Raw genomic sequence first — 18,913 nt, 5'->3', positions numbered from 1 at the left:
AGATATTTAATGTTCAAACTGATAAACTTTATTGTTTTTGTGCAAATATTTCCTCATTTTGAAATGGATGCCTGCAACACGTTTCCAAAAAAGCTGGGACAGTGGTATGTTTCCCACTGTGTTACATCACCTTTCCTTCTAACAACACTCAATAAGTGTTTGCAAACTGAGGACACTCATGACTGTGTATAAAAGGAGCATCCCCAAAAGTCTCAGCCATTCACAAGCAAAGATGGGGTGAGGATCACCACTTTTTGAACAACTGCATGAAAAAATAGTGTTTGGGAACTGAGGACACTAATTGTTGAAGCTTTGTAGGTGGAATTCTTTCCCATTCTTGTTTGATGTACAACTTCAGTTGTTCAACAGTCCGGGGTCTCTGTTGTCGTATTTTGCGCTTCTTAATGCACCACATATTTTCACTGGGCGACAGGTCTGGACTGCAGGTAGGCCAGTCTAGTACCTGCACTCTTTTACTAAGAAGCCACGCTGTTGTAACACGTGCAGAATGTGGCTTGACATTGTCTTGCTGAAATAAGCAGGGACGTCCCTGAAAAAGACGTTGCTTGGATGGCAGCATGTGTTGCTCCAAAACCTGGATGTACCTTTCAGCGTTGATGGTGCCATCACAGATGTGTAAGTTGTCCATGCCATGGGCACTAACACACCCCCATACCATCACAGATGCTGGCTTTTGAACTTAACACTGGTAAAAATCTGGATGGTCTTTTTCCTCTTTTGTCCAGAGGACACGACGTCCATGATGTGCTGTGGACTCATCAGACCACAGCACACTTTTCCACTTTGCGTCTGTCCATTTCAAATGAGCTCGGGCCCAGAGAAGGCGACAGCATTTCTGGAATCAAATAACTATCCTAAATACTTTACTTAACAAAGATGAATATAACGTGAGCCAGGTAGTGAATAGTTTCAATACATTTTTTGCTAATGTTGGGCCAGATCTGGCAACTGAAATTCCACACAGCCCATGGGAAAATTCTCAAAAACCTGGATTTATAAATAAAAGCAATACAATTAAGAATTCAGAAACCTGCACACAATGTTTCTTGGCCCAGTAGATGAAAGGGGAATTATTAACATAGTAAATGTAAAAGTAAAAAGTCAACAGACTATAATGATGTACAGATGTCTTCAGTGAACCAAATAATTACTGAAATTGCAAAACCATTAGCACATATTTTCAATAAATCATTTCAAACCAGAATTGTTCCTAATTATATGAAAGTGGCAAAAGTGACACCTTTATTTAAATCTGGTAGCATCTTACTAAGTACAGGCCTGTGTCTCTATTGTCACCAGTGGTAGGCAAAAAATTAACGTCAATAACAGATAATCAGCTAACTGAAAAGTTATCCTTGATAAAGATAAAATGATAAACCACCCAAAAATGTATCGGAAGTTACAGATAATCGATAAATTCCAGTATTGTCTCTGGTACACTTGCAACTACTAACAAGCTGATTTTGAGTTTTAACACCACGATCACTTCTGGAAGCATCAAAGGCAACGACAGACCCAAACAATGAGTCAGCACTTCTGTCCTTACCCCCTGCTGGAAGCTCCAGTTTACTACATGGCTTCCAGCACAGAAGCAAGCTGAGAGGAACCACAGAACTCAGCTCTCTACTCAATCACAGCGTGTCAGGCGGAGGTCTTGGAAAATAAAGCAGTGCTGAGTTATGGTTTGGTGTATAAATAAAATGAATGCTGATAGAATAACTCCATTAATGTCAATTCTGTCATTTGTACAAAGTTAAAATATAACATATATCTTTTAATGTTGAATAAGTCACTAATTCTGAAGTTTTGTAACAAACACACAGATCACAAAGGATTCTGGGTAAAATGTGCCTCTGCTAAACACTGATTGGTTAAGTCATTCATTATGTAAACCAACATGTTAGTGAGATGTGTCGTGCGTTGGTGTTTACAGATAAATGTGCTTTTGTAAAATATTCTATTTTTATTTGTAAAAACAGGCATTTTTACAGAGCCCTGGAAGAGTCATCGCAAAATGTTTTGCATGTGGAGAGAATGTGCGCTCATTATTATATTGTGCGCACGTTTTATGATGTTGTGCGCACGTTTTAAGCATTGTTTGAGTAAAACAAGTGCACAATCTACTTAAACGTGGCCACATTTTGTGAAATGTGCACTCAATATTGTCTTGACACATAAATGTTGGCTATTAGTCAACAAAACAGGAGACAGTGTAATACATTTCCCCATTAGAAATGGATCTGGGCAGTGTATCATCATGGTTTGGGTGCACAAGGACATACAGAGAACTCCAGCTACCCAGCATGACATCATCTGGAGTTTAAGCACATTAAAAAGGATGCTGAGGGCGAAGCGTCTCCCCGTCATGAGGATGACAATATTATGAAGTTCATTTTGAACGAAAGGAAAACGTGTGCACATTTTATTAATTCAAGGGCTCAATTAAAGGAAAACGTGTGCACAAATGATCATGGCCAGAAAAAATATCACTTTAAGTGACCTCTCCCGGGTTTCGTACTCCCATCAAGAGTTTTTGTAAATTAAGTTAGAAAAAAAAGCTTCTGTTTACGTTTTGCTACTGGAAACACGAGTCCGATGTGTGGTTTTTGAACATACAATGTGTGTGAGAACATAAATCGTGCGCTCTTAACTTTTACACCGTGCAGTTCTGTGGTACAGTTTGAGCTGTAGACAAGTGCAGTGATTGAAAATATATCAACCCAGCTTCAGGGCCAATACTGCCATGAACACTACTGGCCAGTAGATGGCAGTAGAAACCTTGAAAACTTGCCAAAACAAAATTCCAGATATTCCGTGTCTGCTACGTTTACGATGTGTGGAATTTAATAAACACAGACACAATAATGATGTCTATAAACCCAGAGAATATATTCACAAGAGTTTTAGGCACTAGAGGTTAATGCTGTTGTCCGTAGAGCCTGATCAGAGTGTTTCAAATGCATTTCTCATGTCGTGAACATACTGAGTTTACCCTATCCTACCCATAATGCACTGCTGGGCACAGCATATATCCACACTATAACCTTAAAAATTAGCGCATTACTATAAAACTAAAACATATATCTGATATTTTCACTTTATAAAACTTCAGACATGACATTAATTTAAATAACTTGTCCGAAATTAGTTTGGTTAAAAGTTGAACCATAAGTTAAAAATGTATGCCTCTGGATGACTTGAGTGATATTGCCCTTGTATTAGTATGGGGTTAAAAGAAATTAGTTTTTGTTGTTCTCCTTTCACTGTAGAGGACAGAGCGGTTTCTTTTTGAAGCAGCTCTTCTCTGTTTTGCTGAGGGTATAAGAACACATCAGCTATGAAACATTTAACAGGTAGGTGCTCAACTGATTTTTTTTTTTACTTTTATAAATATTTGTAGCTGTTCAGCTTTATTTACCACGTTATCGGTCTAAAAATTATCAGACAAAAATTTATCGCAAGATAATTAGTCCGATGATGTTTTTTAAAGTTATCTATAAAGATAATCTGATAATGAAAACATTATCTTCTATAATTATCGGTTATCAGATTATCGGACCTGTGCCCACCACTGTTTGTCACAGTTTTCAAAAATACTGGAAAAACTTTCTCATAACAGATTGGATAAATTTATAGAAGAGATCAATATACAAGAGATCAATAAACATATAGATCAAAGGGTAGCAGGTTTATTCAATGACCTAAGAAAGGCTTTTGATACAATAGATCACAACATATTTCAGAAGATGGAACTGTACAGGATCAGAGGGATGGCTCTGGGATTAAAAGTTACTTACAAAACCGGCAAGTAGTTTGTTAAATTTTGGGACTACTGTTCTTCATATCTGGACATTGTTTGTGAGCTTCCCCAGGGTTCTGTGTTGGGACCAAAACGATTTATTTTGTACATCAATGATTTATGCAAAGTTTCAGATCTTTTTAAAGCAGTTCTCTTTTCAGATGATACAAACCTGTTTTATTCAGGAGAAAATTTGCAACAATTATCTGATTTAGACATTGAAATGATTAATGGTTTGATATTAATAAGTTATCACTAAATTTGTCTAAATCTAAAATAATGTTATTTGGAAATTATAAAAAAGACATACAAATTCAGTTAAATATACATGGGGTAAAGATAGAACGGGTCAAAGAGAATAAGTTGTCAGGTGTCATTATTAATGAAAGAATTAATTGGAAAGCTCATATTCAACATATTCAAAAAGTATTGCAGTGTTAAATAAAGCAAAGCATGTTCTTTATTGCAAAACACTGCATATGGCATTGGTTGCACCCTACCTGACTTACTGTGCTGAAGTTTGGAGGAACAATTATAAAACTACATTGAAACCATTATTCATTCTCCAAAAAAGAGCATTAAGAACAATTCACAATGCAGGTTATCGAGATCACACCAACCATCTGTTCATTAAATCTAAAATATTAAAACTCCTCGATATGATTGTGTTTAAGACTATTCAGTTGATGTATAAAGTGAAAAATAAGCAACTACCCTTTAGAATTCAAGAATTTTTCACAGAGAGAGAAGGAAAATATAATCTAAGGGAAAGGGAAAATAAGTGCGTCTTAAGTCTGGACTTGAAAGTCTCTACAGAATCTGACTGACTGATTGATGCAGGGAGATCATTCCACAGAACAGGGGCATGATAAGAGAAAGCTCTGTGACCCACAGACTTCTTATTCACCCTAAAGTCGTCCTGCACCGAGAACTTAATTTGAAGGATCAGCTGATATGCTGAAAACACAACAGGATCCCTCTCGTGGCAGCTTGACCAAAGTTTAAAAACGTATTTTTTCTTTTTGTACATCTCAACAAGCCTGGATGATCTGAAGCACTTCTTAATCAGCAAAATATCTGTGATTGACTGGTATGAATGACTTCATAAGGACACCATTACAGATGTGTATTAATTAATATATTTTACATTAAGATTGTGTATCAGCCCTCTGATGACTTTCATATTTTAAATACATGCGTCACTTATTAACATGTCTACATTACCAACGGTGTGTTTGTTTACGTAGACAATCTAACCTCCAATAAATACTTATGTCATTTTGTGTTCTGAGGAGGATCCCGACCCCGCTAACCCTGACCCCACCGGCTGCAGTTTCTGAAAACTAACCCGCCGTGCACATAATACTTTTTGAAACACTACAGTCCCCGTGGACAATATGTAGCAAATACTTTATTATTCATGTTTAATCTAGAGTTTTGGAGGAAAGACTCGTGTGGCACAGAGAGTTATATTCAGGACTTTTTGATATATTTAAAATAAATGACATTTCTGCTCAGGCGAGTGCTTTCAACAGCTGTGTGACAGCAGCAGGCCTTTAGTTTTCTGGTTGTAGGACGATGCGCGGCGCTCAAGTCATTAACACCTTTAAACGGAGTCACTTCTCTATCACAAACTTCTTGCGGGCAGAGTTGGGGTTGGCTTGCTGCCTGCCGCCGCCACACTGGCTGTCCCGGCTCTGCAGGTTGGCGGCGCAGCTGTAGATGTCGTTCTCACAGAACGGTGAAGCTCCCGCTAGGTAGTCGGGATTAAAGACGTCTGTTTTCTGGCGAGCTTTCCTGGACAACCTCTGCTGGGGGAAACACTGGTCTTCCACCAGGTGGGGGTTGTTGGCATGTTTGCCCCACTGAGGCAGCGGTAAGGAGTACTGCGGCACAAAACACAAACTGTTCAGGTGGACCTGCGTCTCAACAGAACCCCTGGTAATACTGGCTCTGTTTTTATTTTCTCACCCTCAGGCCTCTGGGGTTCAGCACTTTGGGGTTCCTGGAGAAATGCATCTGCATGCTGCAGTCCTCGCTGATAGTCACCGCCAGCTTCTTCAGTGTCTTGTTGCCACAGTGAGGACAGAAGACCTTTGCCATGTTGGTTGTTGTTCTGGAGAGAAAACACATTTGACTAATCCGCCATCACGAAATACAAGCCGCCGTAATGGAGGATGACACTCGCTGCCTTCCTAGTGCCCATTTGTCACAACGTAATAAAATCTCTTGGATGATCAGATCGTCTTCAAAGTGGATGCCTACATTCTCCATGTCCAGTTCTCAGAAAAGCCTGACATTGACCTTGCTGTGACCTTTATAAAACATGACTCCTTTATTGAGCTGCTCCTCAGGCTGAGGTGGAAAAACCAGGACCCATAACCAGAGCTGCCAAGTCCGTCTAAAGACTCTATCAAGGAATGTCACCCTCAGAGTGATCCAGCAGGTGTCTGAGAGCAACCACCAGACACAAACTCCTGTCTTTGTGAGTATTCTAAGAGCTGTGATTGGTTGCCACAAAAAAGGAAAGAGAAAAAAAACAAAACAAACAAACAACAACAACAAAATGCGCTTGGCGCTCCCAGTTATGGACGGACAGTGAAATCAACCAATCATATAGCCTGAACTGTACCAAGACGTGTCATCGTGAAAATAATTTAATGTCATGATGAAACTCAGCAAACCTAAATGAATTGTGACGCAGCTTGAACATGTGTAAACAGGGGCGTGCTGGGAACATTTTTCAGCCTGGGAGTTTCATATCCAACCGGCCCACAAACCGCCAGCGCACAGAGATAATAAGAGTTCTGCTGTGGCATTTAAATCCAGCATTTATGTGCTGACTGAATGTGAAAATTGGGCGGCTCATAATAAAAAGTAAAAGTTAGTTAAAACAAGAACGGTATTGTTAACTCACCAATACACCACCTAAGCAGTGAAAGTAGCGAGGAGTGCTACGTTTTGGACCATTTCAACCGCTGGAAAGTTGATGATTTAAAGCGTTTTTGTAAGCTCCGTGGATTGCCTGTTACAACCAGGACTGCGTACGGCAGCAGACAGAAATGGAAAGAAGAACTGGCTGCCCTTGCGTGTGCTGCATTGTTACAGAAACTACTGTTGGTGCTGACAAAGGAGGAAGAGCGTGCTGCTGTCGAAAATGACCAGTCCTTGTTGATAGTTGGAGACAAACAAATTTCTGGTTAGACAAAGTCCAGAGTCTGAAACTGTGGATATTGCAGAATATTTGCTAAGCAGGGATGAGAAATCGCTACTCCGCCGGCTTTGGGTCTCATATATAACCTCTTTAGTGTCATGTTTTTTTTGATAAGTTGACAGACATATGTGCATGCATGCAGTTTTTTTTGCAGTTTTTTTGTTTATAGAACATGTCAATATTACAATATTACGCACCACGTCATTCATGGAGCAACATTACAGTCATAAGCCAATAGGTATTAAAGGCACTGCGCTGCGGTGGTTTGAATCATATTTGTCTAATAGATTACAATTTGTTCATGTAAATGGGGAATCTTCTTCACAGACTAAGGTTAATTATGGAGTTCCACAAGGTTCTGTGCTAGGACCAATTTTATTCACTTTATACATGCTTCCCTTAGGCAGTATTATTAGACGGCATTGCTTAAATTTTCATTGTTACGCAGATGATACCCAGCTTTATCTATCCATGAAGCCAGAGGACACACACCAATTAGCTAAACTGCAGGATTGTCTTACAGACATAAAGACATGGATGACCTCTAATTTCTTGCTTTTAAACTCAGATAAAACTGAAGTTATTGTACTTGGCCCCACAAATCTTAGAAACATGGTGTCTAACCAGATCCTTACTCTGGATGGCATTACCCTGACCTCTAGTAATACTGTGAGAAATCTTGGAGTCATTTTTGATCAGGATATGTCATTCAAAGCGCATATTAAACAAATATGAAGGACTGCTTTTTTGCATTTGTGCAATATCTCTAAAATTAGAAAGGTCTTGTCTCAGAGTGATGCTGAAAAACTAATTCATGCATTTATTTCCTCTAGGCTGGACTATTGTAATTCATTATTATCAGGTTGTCCTAAAAGTTCCCTAAAAAGCCTTCAGTTAATTCAAAATGCTGCAGCTAGAGTACTGACAGGGACTAGAAGGAGAGAGCATATCTCACCCATATTGGCCTCTCTTCATTGGCTTCCTGTTAATTCTAGAATAGAATTTAAAATTCTTCTTACTTATAAGGTTTTGAATAATCAGGTCCCATCTTATCTTGGGGACCTCATAGTACCATATCACCCCAATAGAGCGCTTCGCTCTCAGACTGCAGGCTTACTTGTAGTTCCTAGGGTTTGTAAGAGTAGAATGGGAGGCAGAGCCTTCAGCTTTCAGGCTCCTCTCCTGTGGAATCAGCTCCCAATTCAGATCAGGGAGACATACACCCTCTCTACTTTTAAGATTAGGCTTAAAACTTTCCTTTTTGCTAAAGCTTATAGTTAGGGCTGGATCAGGTGACCCTGAACTATCCCTTAGTTATGCTGCTATAGACTTAGACTGCTGGGGGGTTCCCATGATGCACTGTTTCTTTCTCTTTTTGCTCTGTATGCACCACTCTGCATTTAATCATTAGTGATCGATCTCTGCTCCCCTCCACAGCATGTCTTTTTCCTGGTTCTCTCCCTCAGCCCCAACCAGTCCCAGCAGAAGACTGCCCCTCCCTGAGCCTGGTTCTGCTGGAGGTTTCTTCCTGTTAAAAGGGAGTTTTTCCTTCCCTCTGTTGCCAAGTGCTTGCTCACAGGGGGTCGTTTTGACCGTTGGGGTTTTTCCGTAATTATTGTATGGCCTTGCCTTACAATATAAGGTGCCTTGGGGCAACTGTTTGTTGTGATTTGGCGCTATATAAACAAAATTGATTTGCTTTGATAAGCCGATACACGAAAACAGTGCCATCAGCCACATTAGAATTCGGCACAGTTTCAAAATATTGACAAAATAAATGTGTGCAAGAAACTTACAATTTTAGTCCGTCTTTTACATCCGTCTGGATCTGTCTTTTCTGTGGGGAGATTGTGTAGAATGAACGGAGGTTTACAACCACATTTCTTCTTTCTGTCGTTGTGTGGACTCGGCGGAGCCTTGCAATCGTGTGTTTTCAGCCAACTTTCAAAACTATAAATTCCATTCGAGCATTTGAAAACAGCACAATGCGCACCTGTCATTACTGTATGCGTCGCTTAAGGCTTAAAGCCTTTGAAACAATCCCTGTAATCCTTAACTTTCACAGTCCGCTAACGCTAATGTATACGAAATTCAGTGGTAGCGGTGTGTGTTTGGTACCTGGAATTTTTGTCCCTGTTTGACCCACACATGCGCAGATGCATTGCGCACTTCTTATTGGGTGCGCTCCTGGAAAGCTTGTGTATTTAGGCTACACCATTGTAAGAGACTGACTAAGAGTAAAGAGTGATGACAGTATTTTTTTTTTATTATTATTTGAACGTATAGACGCTCGGTCAAGTGATCTCCTGCATACCACACAGAGCCAGTGTTCTGTTGAGATGAGGTGCGCCAACTTTCGACACTCTGACCTGTGACGTACCTTCGTGTTGTCCAATAGGAACGACGCGTCGGGCCAAAACACGGAAGACCCGTGGCAGAAACCACTGATCTGTACAAAATGGATTGGACCAATCCAATTGGTGCAGAAACCAGTGATCTGTACAAAACATTGACGTGTGACAGGACTGCTCATTTAGAGAGCAGTTTTCTGAAGAAAAATCATTGGAAATGTTTTTTTGTTTGTTACCTCAAAATTTCTGATTACTGTTTAAAAAAAAGTTTAGAACACTTGTAATTAAAATAGCTACATAAATCAATAAATGGTTCTTTAGAAACCTTTCATCTGGAAATCAAAACCACCTGTTATTTCAGATTAGATAATTTCTTGTTTAACATAAGGAACCTCAGACATTTATTTTTAGACAAATAAAATAATATGGAAACTTGTATATTTTTTTAAGTCTGGTAGATTATTTATATCTTATTTCAACCAGAAAAACAAACACTAAATAAATACAAATGTTTATTATAAATGCAACAGGAAATAATTTAACAGTGACTGCAGTGTGATTGTAAAGTAGGATTTCTGTGACATAAACCTCATGATGAATTTTTTTGTAGTCATTTAAACTTGTAATTTCGTCAAAATATGTAATTGCCTTTAATGTTATCAGGACAGAGTCATTTCTAAAATATGAATTTGAGCGCAATAAGTGGAGAGCTTCTACTTGTGCAAATGTCTTTTGACTTTGATTCGTGGACATTTTTAATGATCCGTTCATTTATTGTTAAAATATAAAATGAAACAGCTTTTTTTAAAAATAATAAAATAGTTGCTGTTTAAAGAGCCTTTTATTTAGAAGCAGGTGATGTTCTGCTGGATTCTCAGGACCAGATGAAGGTCTCTTCTGCAGTTTTTAACTCTGGTGGTGTTGCTGAAAAGCAGAGATGTTTTCTTTCGACTGGACTTCGTGGTGTTCAGCTCATCAATGGAAGTTTGGTTGTCTGCACAGCAAATGTTCCTGATTGGGACAAATAAAAATATTTCTTTAAATATGAAGAAACGCTAAACAGTTTATATATATATATATATATATATATATATATATATATATAGATATATAAAGGGGAAAAATGGCAAAATAACAAACAAACAAAAAAAAAAAAAACGATGGAAAAAACGCCCGAAAAATAAGTTATTTAAAGCTGAGCTTTTGTGGTGTCTGAAAAAAGCTGTAGCTTTATTTGGTAAAAATAAAAAAGACTGAACCATTTACAAATTAAAGCGTTCACTCAGATCAACTGTGCTAAAAGGCTAAGCTAATGTTAGCCGATCATTAAACCTTCAAAGAAGTTCAGTAAACGTCACGTTTTATTTTACATTATTCTCACCTCGATAAAGCTGCAGAACTAAACTCCGTTGGTCAAACTGGGACTTCGCATATATCCAAAAGTGGGAGATTTCAGATTGAGTGGGTTTGCTCCATCACCCCGGCGGCCTGGATCGCTCTGCCCAGTGATGATGCCTGAAGGGCGGCTTCTCCGCGTGGGTCGGCCTGCTGTCGCGGTTCGATCGATATCCCACCAAGTTGTCAGTCCTCCCTCGGTCGGCGTCACTCCGAAAAGTAGCTGAAAAAAGCTTCTCCCAGCAAGGTGATGGAGAATATCGTTCTACTGCTGTTTTTTAAAGGTTTTTTTGTGGTTCAGGTGACGCAAATTCAAGATGGTGATCGCTGGACTTTATTCAGGTTGTGGAAACAGCCAGAGTGTGACGTAGCTCTCTGCCCCCTTCCCGCTTCCGAAGCGACGCATCTGACGTCACGACGCGTTGGAAACGCACCGCCCTCTGCCGCACTGACAAGCGCAACCCTCGTGGCGCCGGCTATGGTGTCAGGTATATTTGAGTGATTTTGGCTACTTTTGGTGCAACCTCACCTGTGTGATTTAATGCAAATATAAATTAAAGTAGCAAAACAAAATTATATGCATTTAAATACAAGAGTGCTTTGGGTGTATTTATCTGTCTTTTATTTATTTATCTGTTTTTAAGTTTGTCTATCTTGTCTGAAGTTGTCTGTATTATCTGCACCTTGACCATCTTAATTTCCCTTCTGGGATAATAAAGTTAACTTTGACTTTTTTGTTACTTAAATTTGCAATTTACATGCAGTAACATGCCAAACAAATATTTGTGCTACTTGGAACAATTCCTGTCCAAGACTTCCCTGGCTTGTATTGATTGGTCTTTGTCATTCCTGCTGCTGGCCAATTTTGAGGAATGAGGAAAAACCCATGCGTGTTGGAGCGCACGGACGGAGTGAACCATTCCACACACATAATGCTCCTGTCTGCGAGGACAGACCCACAACTGTTCTTTTTCTTGCAAGAATTAGTTTTGGAGACTTTTACGCACAAGATTGCACATCTGTCCACGCGGCCAGGTATCCCGCTGGGGGTCAACAAGGTCACCTGGTGTTGCTGGCCTCAAGCGTGGGCGCGCTTTCATCTGCTCCTTTCCCTGCCATGGATGCACAGCGCGCACACACACACACACACAACACACCTCGCCTGCTGGACTCTCCACCACATTCTGGACAGATTAATTTACTTCTGTTTTCAAAACATGAATAAATTATGATTAAAATTGAGTATTGAGAAGTTATTTTGGAAATACCAGCTCACACTGAGACTGAAAATTATTTTAATTTGGACTGGAATTCATTGCTGGGCATTAAAGTCATTCCTACAGGGAGATCTACATAATGTCAACTATGCTAAAAAATAAATAAATAAATAAAATTCAACTATTTACATCTGGCAAACATGAGCAAAAAGACAAAATGTGTAATGTTGGAGAAAAATATTTATGTGCTATGTACACATGGGAAATGGTGTGTCATCAGTTTGTGTCCTATCAGTTATCACCTTTAAAGTAGGCTGGTGATGGGTGTCTGGAACTGGGATGTGCTGGGTGATGGAAAAGATATGTTGGAGATAGCATCCTCCTCAGGCTCCAGAACAAAACTGCTCCTGGACATCACTCCCAAATCTGGGGTTGTTGTCTGTGGTGGTCTAGTGATGGGGGGGGGGGTCCTGGCACAGGAGGACTGAATGATGTGGGATGCTGGGTTGGAGCTACTCGATGTTCTGTGGCTGCCAGAGCTGTGTGTCCATCTGTGGAGGTACTGCAGTCCACTGAGCTGGCATGGGTTGGAGTTCTGTCCCACAAACAGAAAATAAAAAAGGTCAATGTCTCATTAACAATAATTTACAAATTGAATAAAGTAGTTCAGTTAAATTTTTTTTTTTTTTTTACTCACCAGTCCTCGGACAGGCAGGACAGTGTGTAGCTGCTGATGGAATTGCTGTTGTGGCCGGAACTGCTGCTGTACTGCTGCTGTTGTTGCTGCTGCCGCTCCCATCTTCACACTTTGTCAACAGCCTGTAGATTTCATCCTTTGCATTTCTGTAGCTCCAAACAAATTAGAAAAAAAATTCAAAATGTCAACTTTGAGAAAAATGTTTCACTCAATGGTGTAGCAAAAAGACCAAATGCTTCTCCTGTTCTTGGAGAAAATTTTAACATTGTTGATGATTTTTTTTTAGAATATAACAAATTTTGATGGCTTCTAAAAATCTGTTAGCCAAATACACAAATTTAAACAATGATGGTTCCAAATTACAATGTGTGGATTTGTTAGAATTAAATATATGAGACTGAAAAATATTCTAATTTGTGCACAATGTTTACAAATGGCACATTTCTCTCTGCCATGGCACTGCACCGGCCTCAGAATTGCACCAATGCTTCAGCAAATTCCTCTGGATCTTGCCAGGGTTATTTGAAGTGTTGTATCCTCTCTGGATTTTTATATCCTGCAAATTCTTTCCAAATGCTCTAGGCACCAACTGCCGAGTGTGTGGATGTCTTCAAAATCACTGATGCAATTCTGAAGGCCGGGGTATCTAATCCACATGAGATTGTGCAGCACCATGCAAGTTTGGACAATGCAGCACAGTCCTGTGCTGCATTGTCGTCAGGAGAACCTGGAACCGATTAGTCACTCTGTTGCTTTCCACTTCACAGTGTTTCCTTTTGCAGTACTTTGGTCCAAGTTTTCAGAAGTCACTCTGTTGCTTTGCACTTCACAGTGTTTCCTTTTGCTGTTGTGTGGGCCGCTGAAGAGGAGGTACTGCTGGCCCACCACCACAAGATGGCGCCCTGCTTGAAGTGCGGGCTTCAAGCACGAGAGGGCGTCGGAGCGACCAGGAGTGACAGCTGTTACTCATCATCCGTACCAGCTGTCACTCATCCACTACTCATCACCACCACCATAAAGGCCGGACTACAACTCCACCTCCCTGCTGAGAAATCAACTACCAATCGGGTAATTGTCTCTGTTGACTCAAAATGTTGAGTAATAATCTGAACTTCTTTGCAGCCGTTTTACTGTGGTGTTGCCTTATCTGTGGGATTGGCGTTTGGTGTGATCAGCGACGGCTTCGCTTCACACTCCAATCAGATAAGTGGTTAGACAGGAGCTGCACGAGTGTGTGATTGGAGGTGGTTTTCCCTCCTTTACTGAATACAGACTGTGGGATTACTGAGTGTGCGACCTCACACTTATCTGGACTGTTTCTGTTTTCTGCCAGCAGTACCGGGTCTGACTGCTGAAGACAGCGGCCACCTGGGACGCAGGGCTTGGCGGCTCCGGTGTTCTTCAGCTCCGTTGGTGGTGGAAGCTATGTGGATCCAGCTCTTCTCTCGCCAGGCATCTTCTATCGTCGAGCCTGCCCACACGTCACCTGGTGTATGATTGACAGTCACTATATTGTTATTGTCTGTACATCGTTGTGTGATTCACAACATTAAATTGTTACTTTTTGGCTTATCCATTGTCCGTTCATTAACGCCCCCTGTTGTGGGTCCGTGTCACGACACTTTCACAACATTTGCAGTACTTTGGTCCCAGTTTTCAGAAGTAACTTTGTTGCTTTGCAGATCACAATGTATCACTTTGCTGTACTTGGCTTACAGTTTTCAGAAGTCAGTTTGTTGCTTTGCAGGTCACAATGTTTCTTTTTGCTGTACTTTTGTCCCTGTTTTCAGAAGTGACTCTGTTGCTTTGCACGTCACAATGTATCACTTTGCTGTACTTTCGTCCCTGTTTTCAGAAGTGACTCTGTTGCTTTGCACGTCACAATGTATCACTTTGCTGTACTTTTGTCCCTGTTTTCAGAAGTGACTCTGTTGCTTTGCACGTCACAATGTATCACTTTGCTGTACTTTCGTCCCTGTTTTCAGAAGTCATTCTGTTGCTTTGCACGTCACAATGTATCACTTTGCTGTACTTTCGTCCCTGTTTTCAGAAGTCACTCTGTTGCTTTGCACGACACAATGTATCACTTTGCTGTACTTGGCTTACAGTTTTCAGAAGTCACTCTGTTGCTTTGCACGTCACAATGTATCACTTTGCTGTACTTTCGTCCCTGTTTTCAGAAGTCACTCTGTTGCTTTGCACGTCACAATGTATCACTTTGCTGTACTTTCGTCCCTGTTTTCAGAAGTCACTCTGTTGCTTTGCACGTCACAATGTATCACTTTGCTGAACTTTCGTCCCTGTTTTCAGAAGTCACTCTGTTGCTTTGCACGACACAATGTATCACTTTGCTGTACTTGGCTTACAGTTTTCAGAAGTCACTCTGTTGCTTTGCACGTCACAATGTATCACTTTGCTGTACTTGGCTTACAGTTTTCAGAAGTCACTCTGTTGCTTTGCACGTCACAATGTATCACTTTGCTGTACTTTCGTCCCTGTTTTCAGAAGTCACTCTGTTGCTTTGCACGTCACAATGTTTCTTTTTGCTGTACTTTCGTCCCTGTTTTCAGAAGTCACTCTGTTGCTTTGCACGTCACAATGTTTCTTTTGCTGTACTTTCGTCCCTGTTTTCAGAAGTCACTCTGTTGCTTTGTACGTCAGTTTCTTTTTGCTGTACTTTCGTCCCTGTTTTCAGAAGTCACTCTGTTGCTTTGTACGTCAGTTTCTTTTTGCTGTACTTTCGTCCCTGTTTTCAGAAGTCATTCTGTTGCTTTGCACGTCACAATGTATCACTTTGCTGTACTTTCGTCCCTGTTTTCAGAAGTCACTCTGTTGCTTTGCACGTCACAATGTATCACTTTGCTGTACTTTCGTCCCTGTTTTCAGAAGTCACTCTGTTGCCTTGCACTTCACAGTGTTTCCTTTTGCAGTACTTTGCTCAAAGTTTTCAGAACTCACTCTGTTGCTTTGCAGGTCACAATGTATCACTTTGCTGTACTTGGCTTACAGTTTTCAGAAGTCACTCTGTTGCTTTGCACGTCACAATGTATCACTTTGCTGTACTTGGCTTACAGTTTTCAGAAGTCACTCTGTTGCTTTGCACGACACAATGTTTCTTATTGCTGTACTTTCGTCCCTGTTTTCAGAAGTCACTCTGTTGCTTTGCACGACACAATGTATCACTTTGCTGTACTTTCGTCCCTGTTTTCAGAAGTCACTCTGTTGCTTTGCACGTCACAATGTTTCTTTTTGCTGTACTTTCGTCCCTGTTTTCAGAAGTCACTCTGTTGCTTTGCACTTCAGTGTTTCCTTTTGCTGTACTTTGTTCAATGTTTTCAGAAGTGACTCTGTTGCCTTGCACTTCACAGTGTTTCCTTTTGCTGTACTTTGTTCAATGTTTTCAGAAGTCACTCTGTTGCTTTGCACTTCAGTGTTTCCTTTTGCTGTACTTTGCTCAAAGTTTTCAGAACTCACTCTGTTGCTTTGCAGGTCACAATGTATCACTTTGCTGTACTTTCGTCCCTGTTTTCAGAAGTCACTCTGTTGCTTTGCACGACACAATGTATCACTTTGCTGTACTTGGCTTACAGTTTTCAGAAGTCACTCTGTTGCTTTGCACGTCACAATGTATCACTTTGCTGTACTTTCGTCCCTGTTTTCAGAAGTCACTCTGTTGCTTTGCACGTCACAATGTATCACTTTGCTGTACTTTCGTCCCTGTTTTCAGAAGTCACTCTGTTGCTTTGCACGTCACAATGTATCACTTTGCTGAACTTTCGTCCCTGTTTTCAGAAGTCACTCTGTTGCTTTGCACGACACAATGTATCACTTTGCTGTACTTGGCTTACAGTTTTCAGAAGTCACTCTGTTGCTTTGCACGTCACAATGTATCACTTTGCTGTACTTGGCTTACAGTTTTCAGAAGTCACTCTGTTGCTTTGCACGTCACAATGTATCACTTTGCTGTACTTTCGTCCCTGTTTTCAGAAGTCACTCTGTTGCTTTGCACGTCACAATGTTTCTTTTTGCTGTACTTTCGTCCCTGTTTTCAGAAGTCACTCTGTTGCTTTGCACGTCACAATGTTTCTTTTTGCTGTACTTTCGTCCCTGTTTTCAGAAGTCACTCTGTTGCTTTGTACGTCAGTTTCTTTTTGCTGTACTTTCGTCCCTGTTTTCAGAAGTCACTCTGTTGCTTTGCACGTCACAATGTTTCTTTTTGCTGTACTTTCGTCCCTGTTTTCAGAAGTCACTCTGTTGCTTTGCACGTCACAATGTATCACTTTGCTGTACTTTCGTCCCTGTTTTCAGAAGTCACTCTGTTGCTTTGCACGTCACAATGTATCACTTTGCTGTACTTTCGTCCCTGTTTCAGAAGTCACTCTGTTGCCTTGCACTTCACAGTGTTTCCTTTTGCAGTACTTTGCTCAAAGTTTTCAGAACTCACTCTGTTGCTTTGCAGGTCACAATGTATCACTTTGCTGTACTTGGCTTACAGTTTTCAGAAGTCACTCTGTTGCTTTGCACGTCACAATGTATCACTTTGCTGTACTTGGCTTACAGTTTTCAGAAGTCACTCTGTTGCTTTGCACGACACAATGTTTCTTATTGCTGTACTTTCGTCCCTGTTTTCAGAAGTCACTCTGTTGCTTTGCACGACACAATGTATCACTTTGCTGTACTTTCGTCCCTGTTTTCAGAAGTCACTCTGTTGCTTTGCACGTCACAATGTTTCTTTTTGCTGTACTTTCGTCCCTGTTTTCAGAAGTCACTCTGTTGCTTTGCACTTCAGTGTTTCCTTTTGCTGTACTTTGTTCAATGTTTTCAGAATTGACTCTGTTGCCTTGCACTTCACAGTGTTTCCTTTTGCTGTACTTTGCTCAGTTTTCAGAACTCACTCTGTTGCTTTGCAGGTCACAATGTATCACTTTGCTGTACTTGGCTTATAGTTTTCAGAAGTCACTCTGTTGCTTTGCACGTCACAATGTATCACTTTGCTGTACTTGGCTTACAGTTTTCAGAAGTCACTCTGTTGCTTTGCACGTCACAATGTTTCTTTTTGCTGTACTTTCGTCCCTGTTTTCAGAAGTCACTCTGTTGCTTTGTACGTCAGTTTCTTTTTGCTGTACTTTCGTCCCTGTTTTCAGAAGTCATTCTGTTGCTTTGCACGTCACAATGTATCACTTTGCTGTACATTCGTCCCTGTTTTCAGAAGTCACTCTGTTGCTTTGCACGTCACAATGTATCACTTTGCTGTACTTTCGTCCCTGTTTTCAGAAGTCACTCTGTTGCTTTGCACTTCACAGTGTTCCTTTTGCATGTACTTGCTCACAGTTTTCAGAAGTCACTCTGTTGCTTTGCACGTCACAATGTATCACTTTGCTGTACTTGGCTTACAGTTTTCAGAAGTCACTCTGTTGCTTTGCACGTCACAATGTATCACTTTGCTGTACTTGGCTTATAGTTTTCAGAAGTCACTCTGTTGCTTTGCACGTCACAATGTATCACTTTGCTGTACTTGGCTTACAGTTTTCAGAAGTCACTCTGTTGCTTTGCACGTCACAATGTATCACTTTGCTGTACTTTCGTCCCTGTTTTCACAAGTCACTCTGTTGCTTTGCACGACACAATGTTTCTTTTTGCTGTACTTTCGTCCCTGTTTTCAGAAGTGACTCTGTTGCTTTGCACGTCACAATGTATCACTTTGCTGTACTTTCGTCCCTGTTTTCAGAAGTCACTCTGTTGCTTTGCACGACACAATGTATCACTTTGCTGTACTTGGCTTACAGTTTTCAGAAGTCACTCTGTTGCTTTGCACGTCACAATGTATCACTTTGCTGTACTTTCGTCCCTGTTTTCAGAAGTCACTCTGTTGCTTTGCACGTCACAATGTATCACTTTGCTGTACTTTCGTCCCTGTTTTCAGAAGTCACTCTGTTGCTTTGCACGTCACAATGTATCACTTTGCTGTACTTTCGTCCCTGTTTTCAGAAGTCACTCTGTTGCTTTGCACGACACAATGTATCACTTTGCTGTACTTGGCTTACAGTTTTCAGAAGTCACTCTGTTGCTTTGCACGTCACAATGTATCACTTTGCTGTACTTTCGTCCCTGTTTTCAGAAGTCACTCTGTTGCTTTGCACGTCACAATGTATCACTTTGCTGTACTTTCGTCCCTGTTTTCAGAAGTCACTCTGTTGCTTTGCACGTCACAGTTTCTTT

The 18,913-nt window shown here is 40.6% G+C and overlaps 1 protein-coding gene across 1 annotated transcript; it reads right to left on the bottom strand.

Moving 5' to 3' along the window:
- Nucleotides 1-3,692: 3,692 nt before the first annotated feature.
- LOC117519389 (RNA-binding protein NOB1-like) lies at nucleotides 3,693-6,859 on the bottom strand. The gene is made up of 2 exons (XM_034180737.1): nucleotides 5,792-6,859; nucleotides 3,693-5,706 (listed from the first exon to the last, which is right to left on the bottom strand). The coding sequence occupies exons 1-2, from the start codon at nucleotides 5,951-5,953 to the stop codon at nucleotides 5,437-5,439; spliced, it is 432 nt and encodes a 143-aa protein (XP_034036628.1). The 5' UTR covers nucleotides 5,954-6,859; the 3' UTR covers nucleotides 3,693-5,436.
- Nucleotides 6,860-18,913: the final 12,054 nt, after the last annotated feature.

The sequence above is a fragment of the Thalassophryne amazonica genome, chromosome 10 (assembly GCF_902500255.1).
Source record: "Thalassophryne amazonica chromosome 10, fThaAma1.1, whole genome shotgun sequence".
NCBI classification, from domain to species: domain Eukaryota; kingdom Metazoa; phylum Chordata; class Actinopteri; order Batrachoidiformes; family Batrachoididae; genus Thalassophryne; species Thalassophryne amazonica.
The sequence above is the reverse complement of the archived record's forward strand: the minus strand, read 5'-3'. Positions and strand labels throughout refer to the sequence as shown.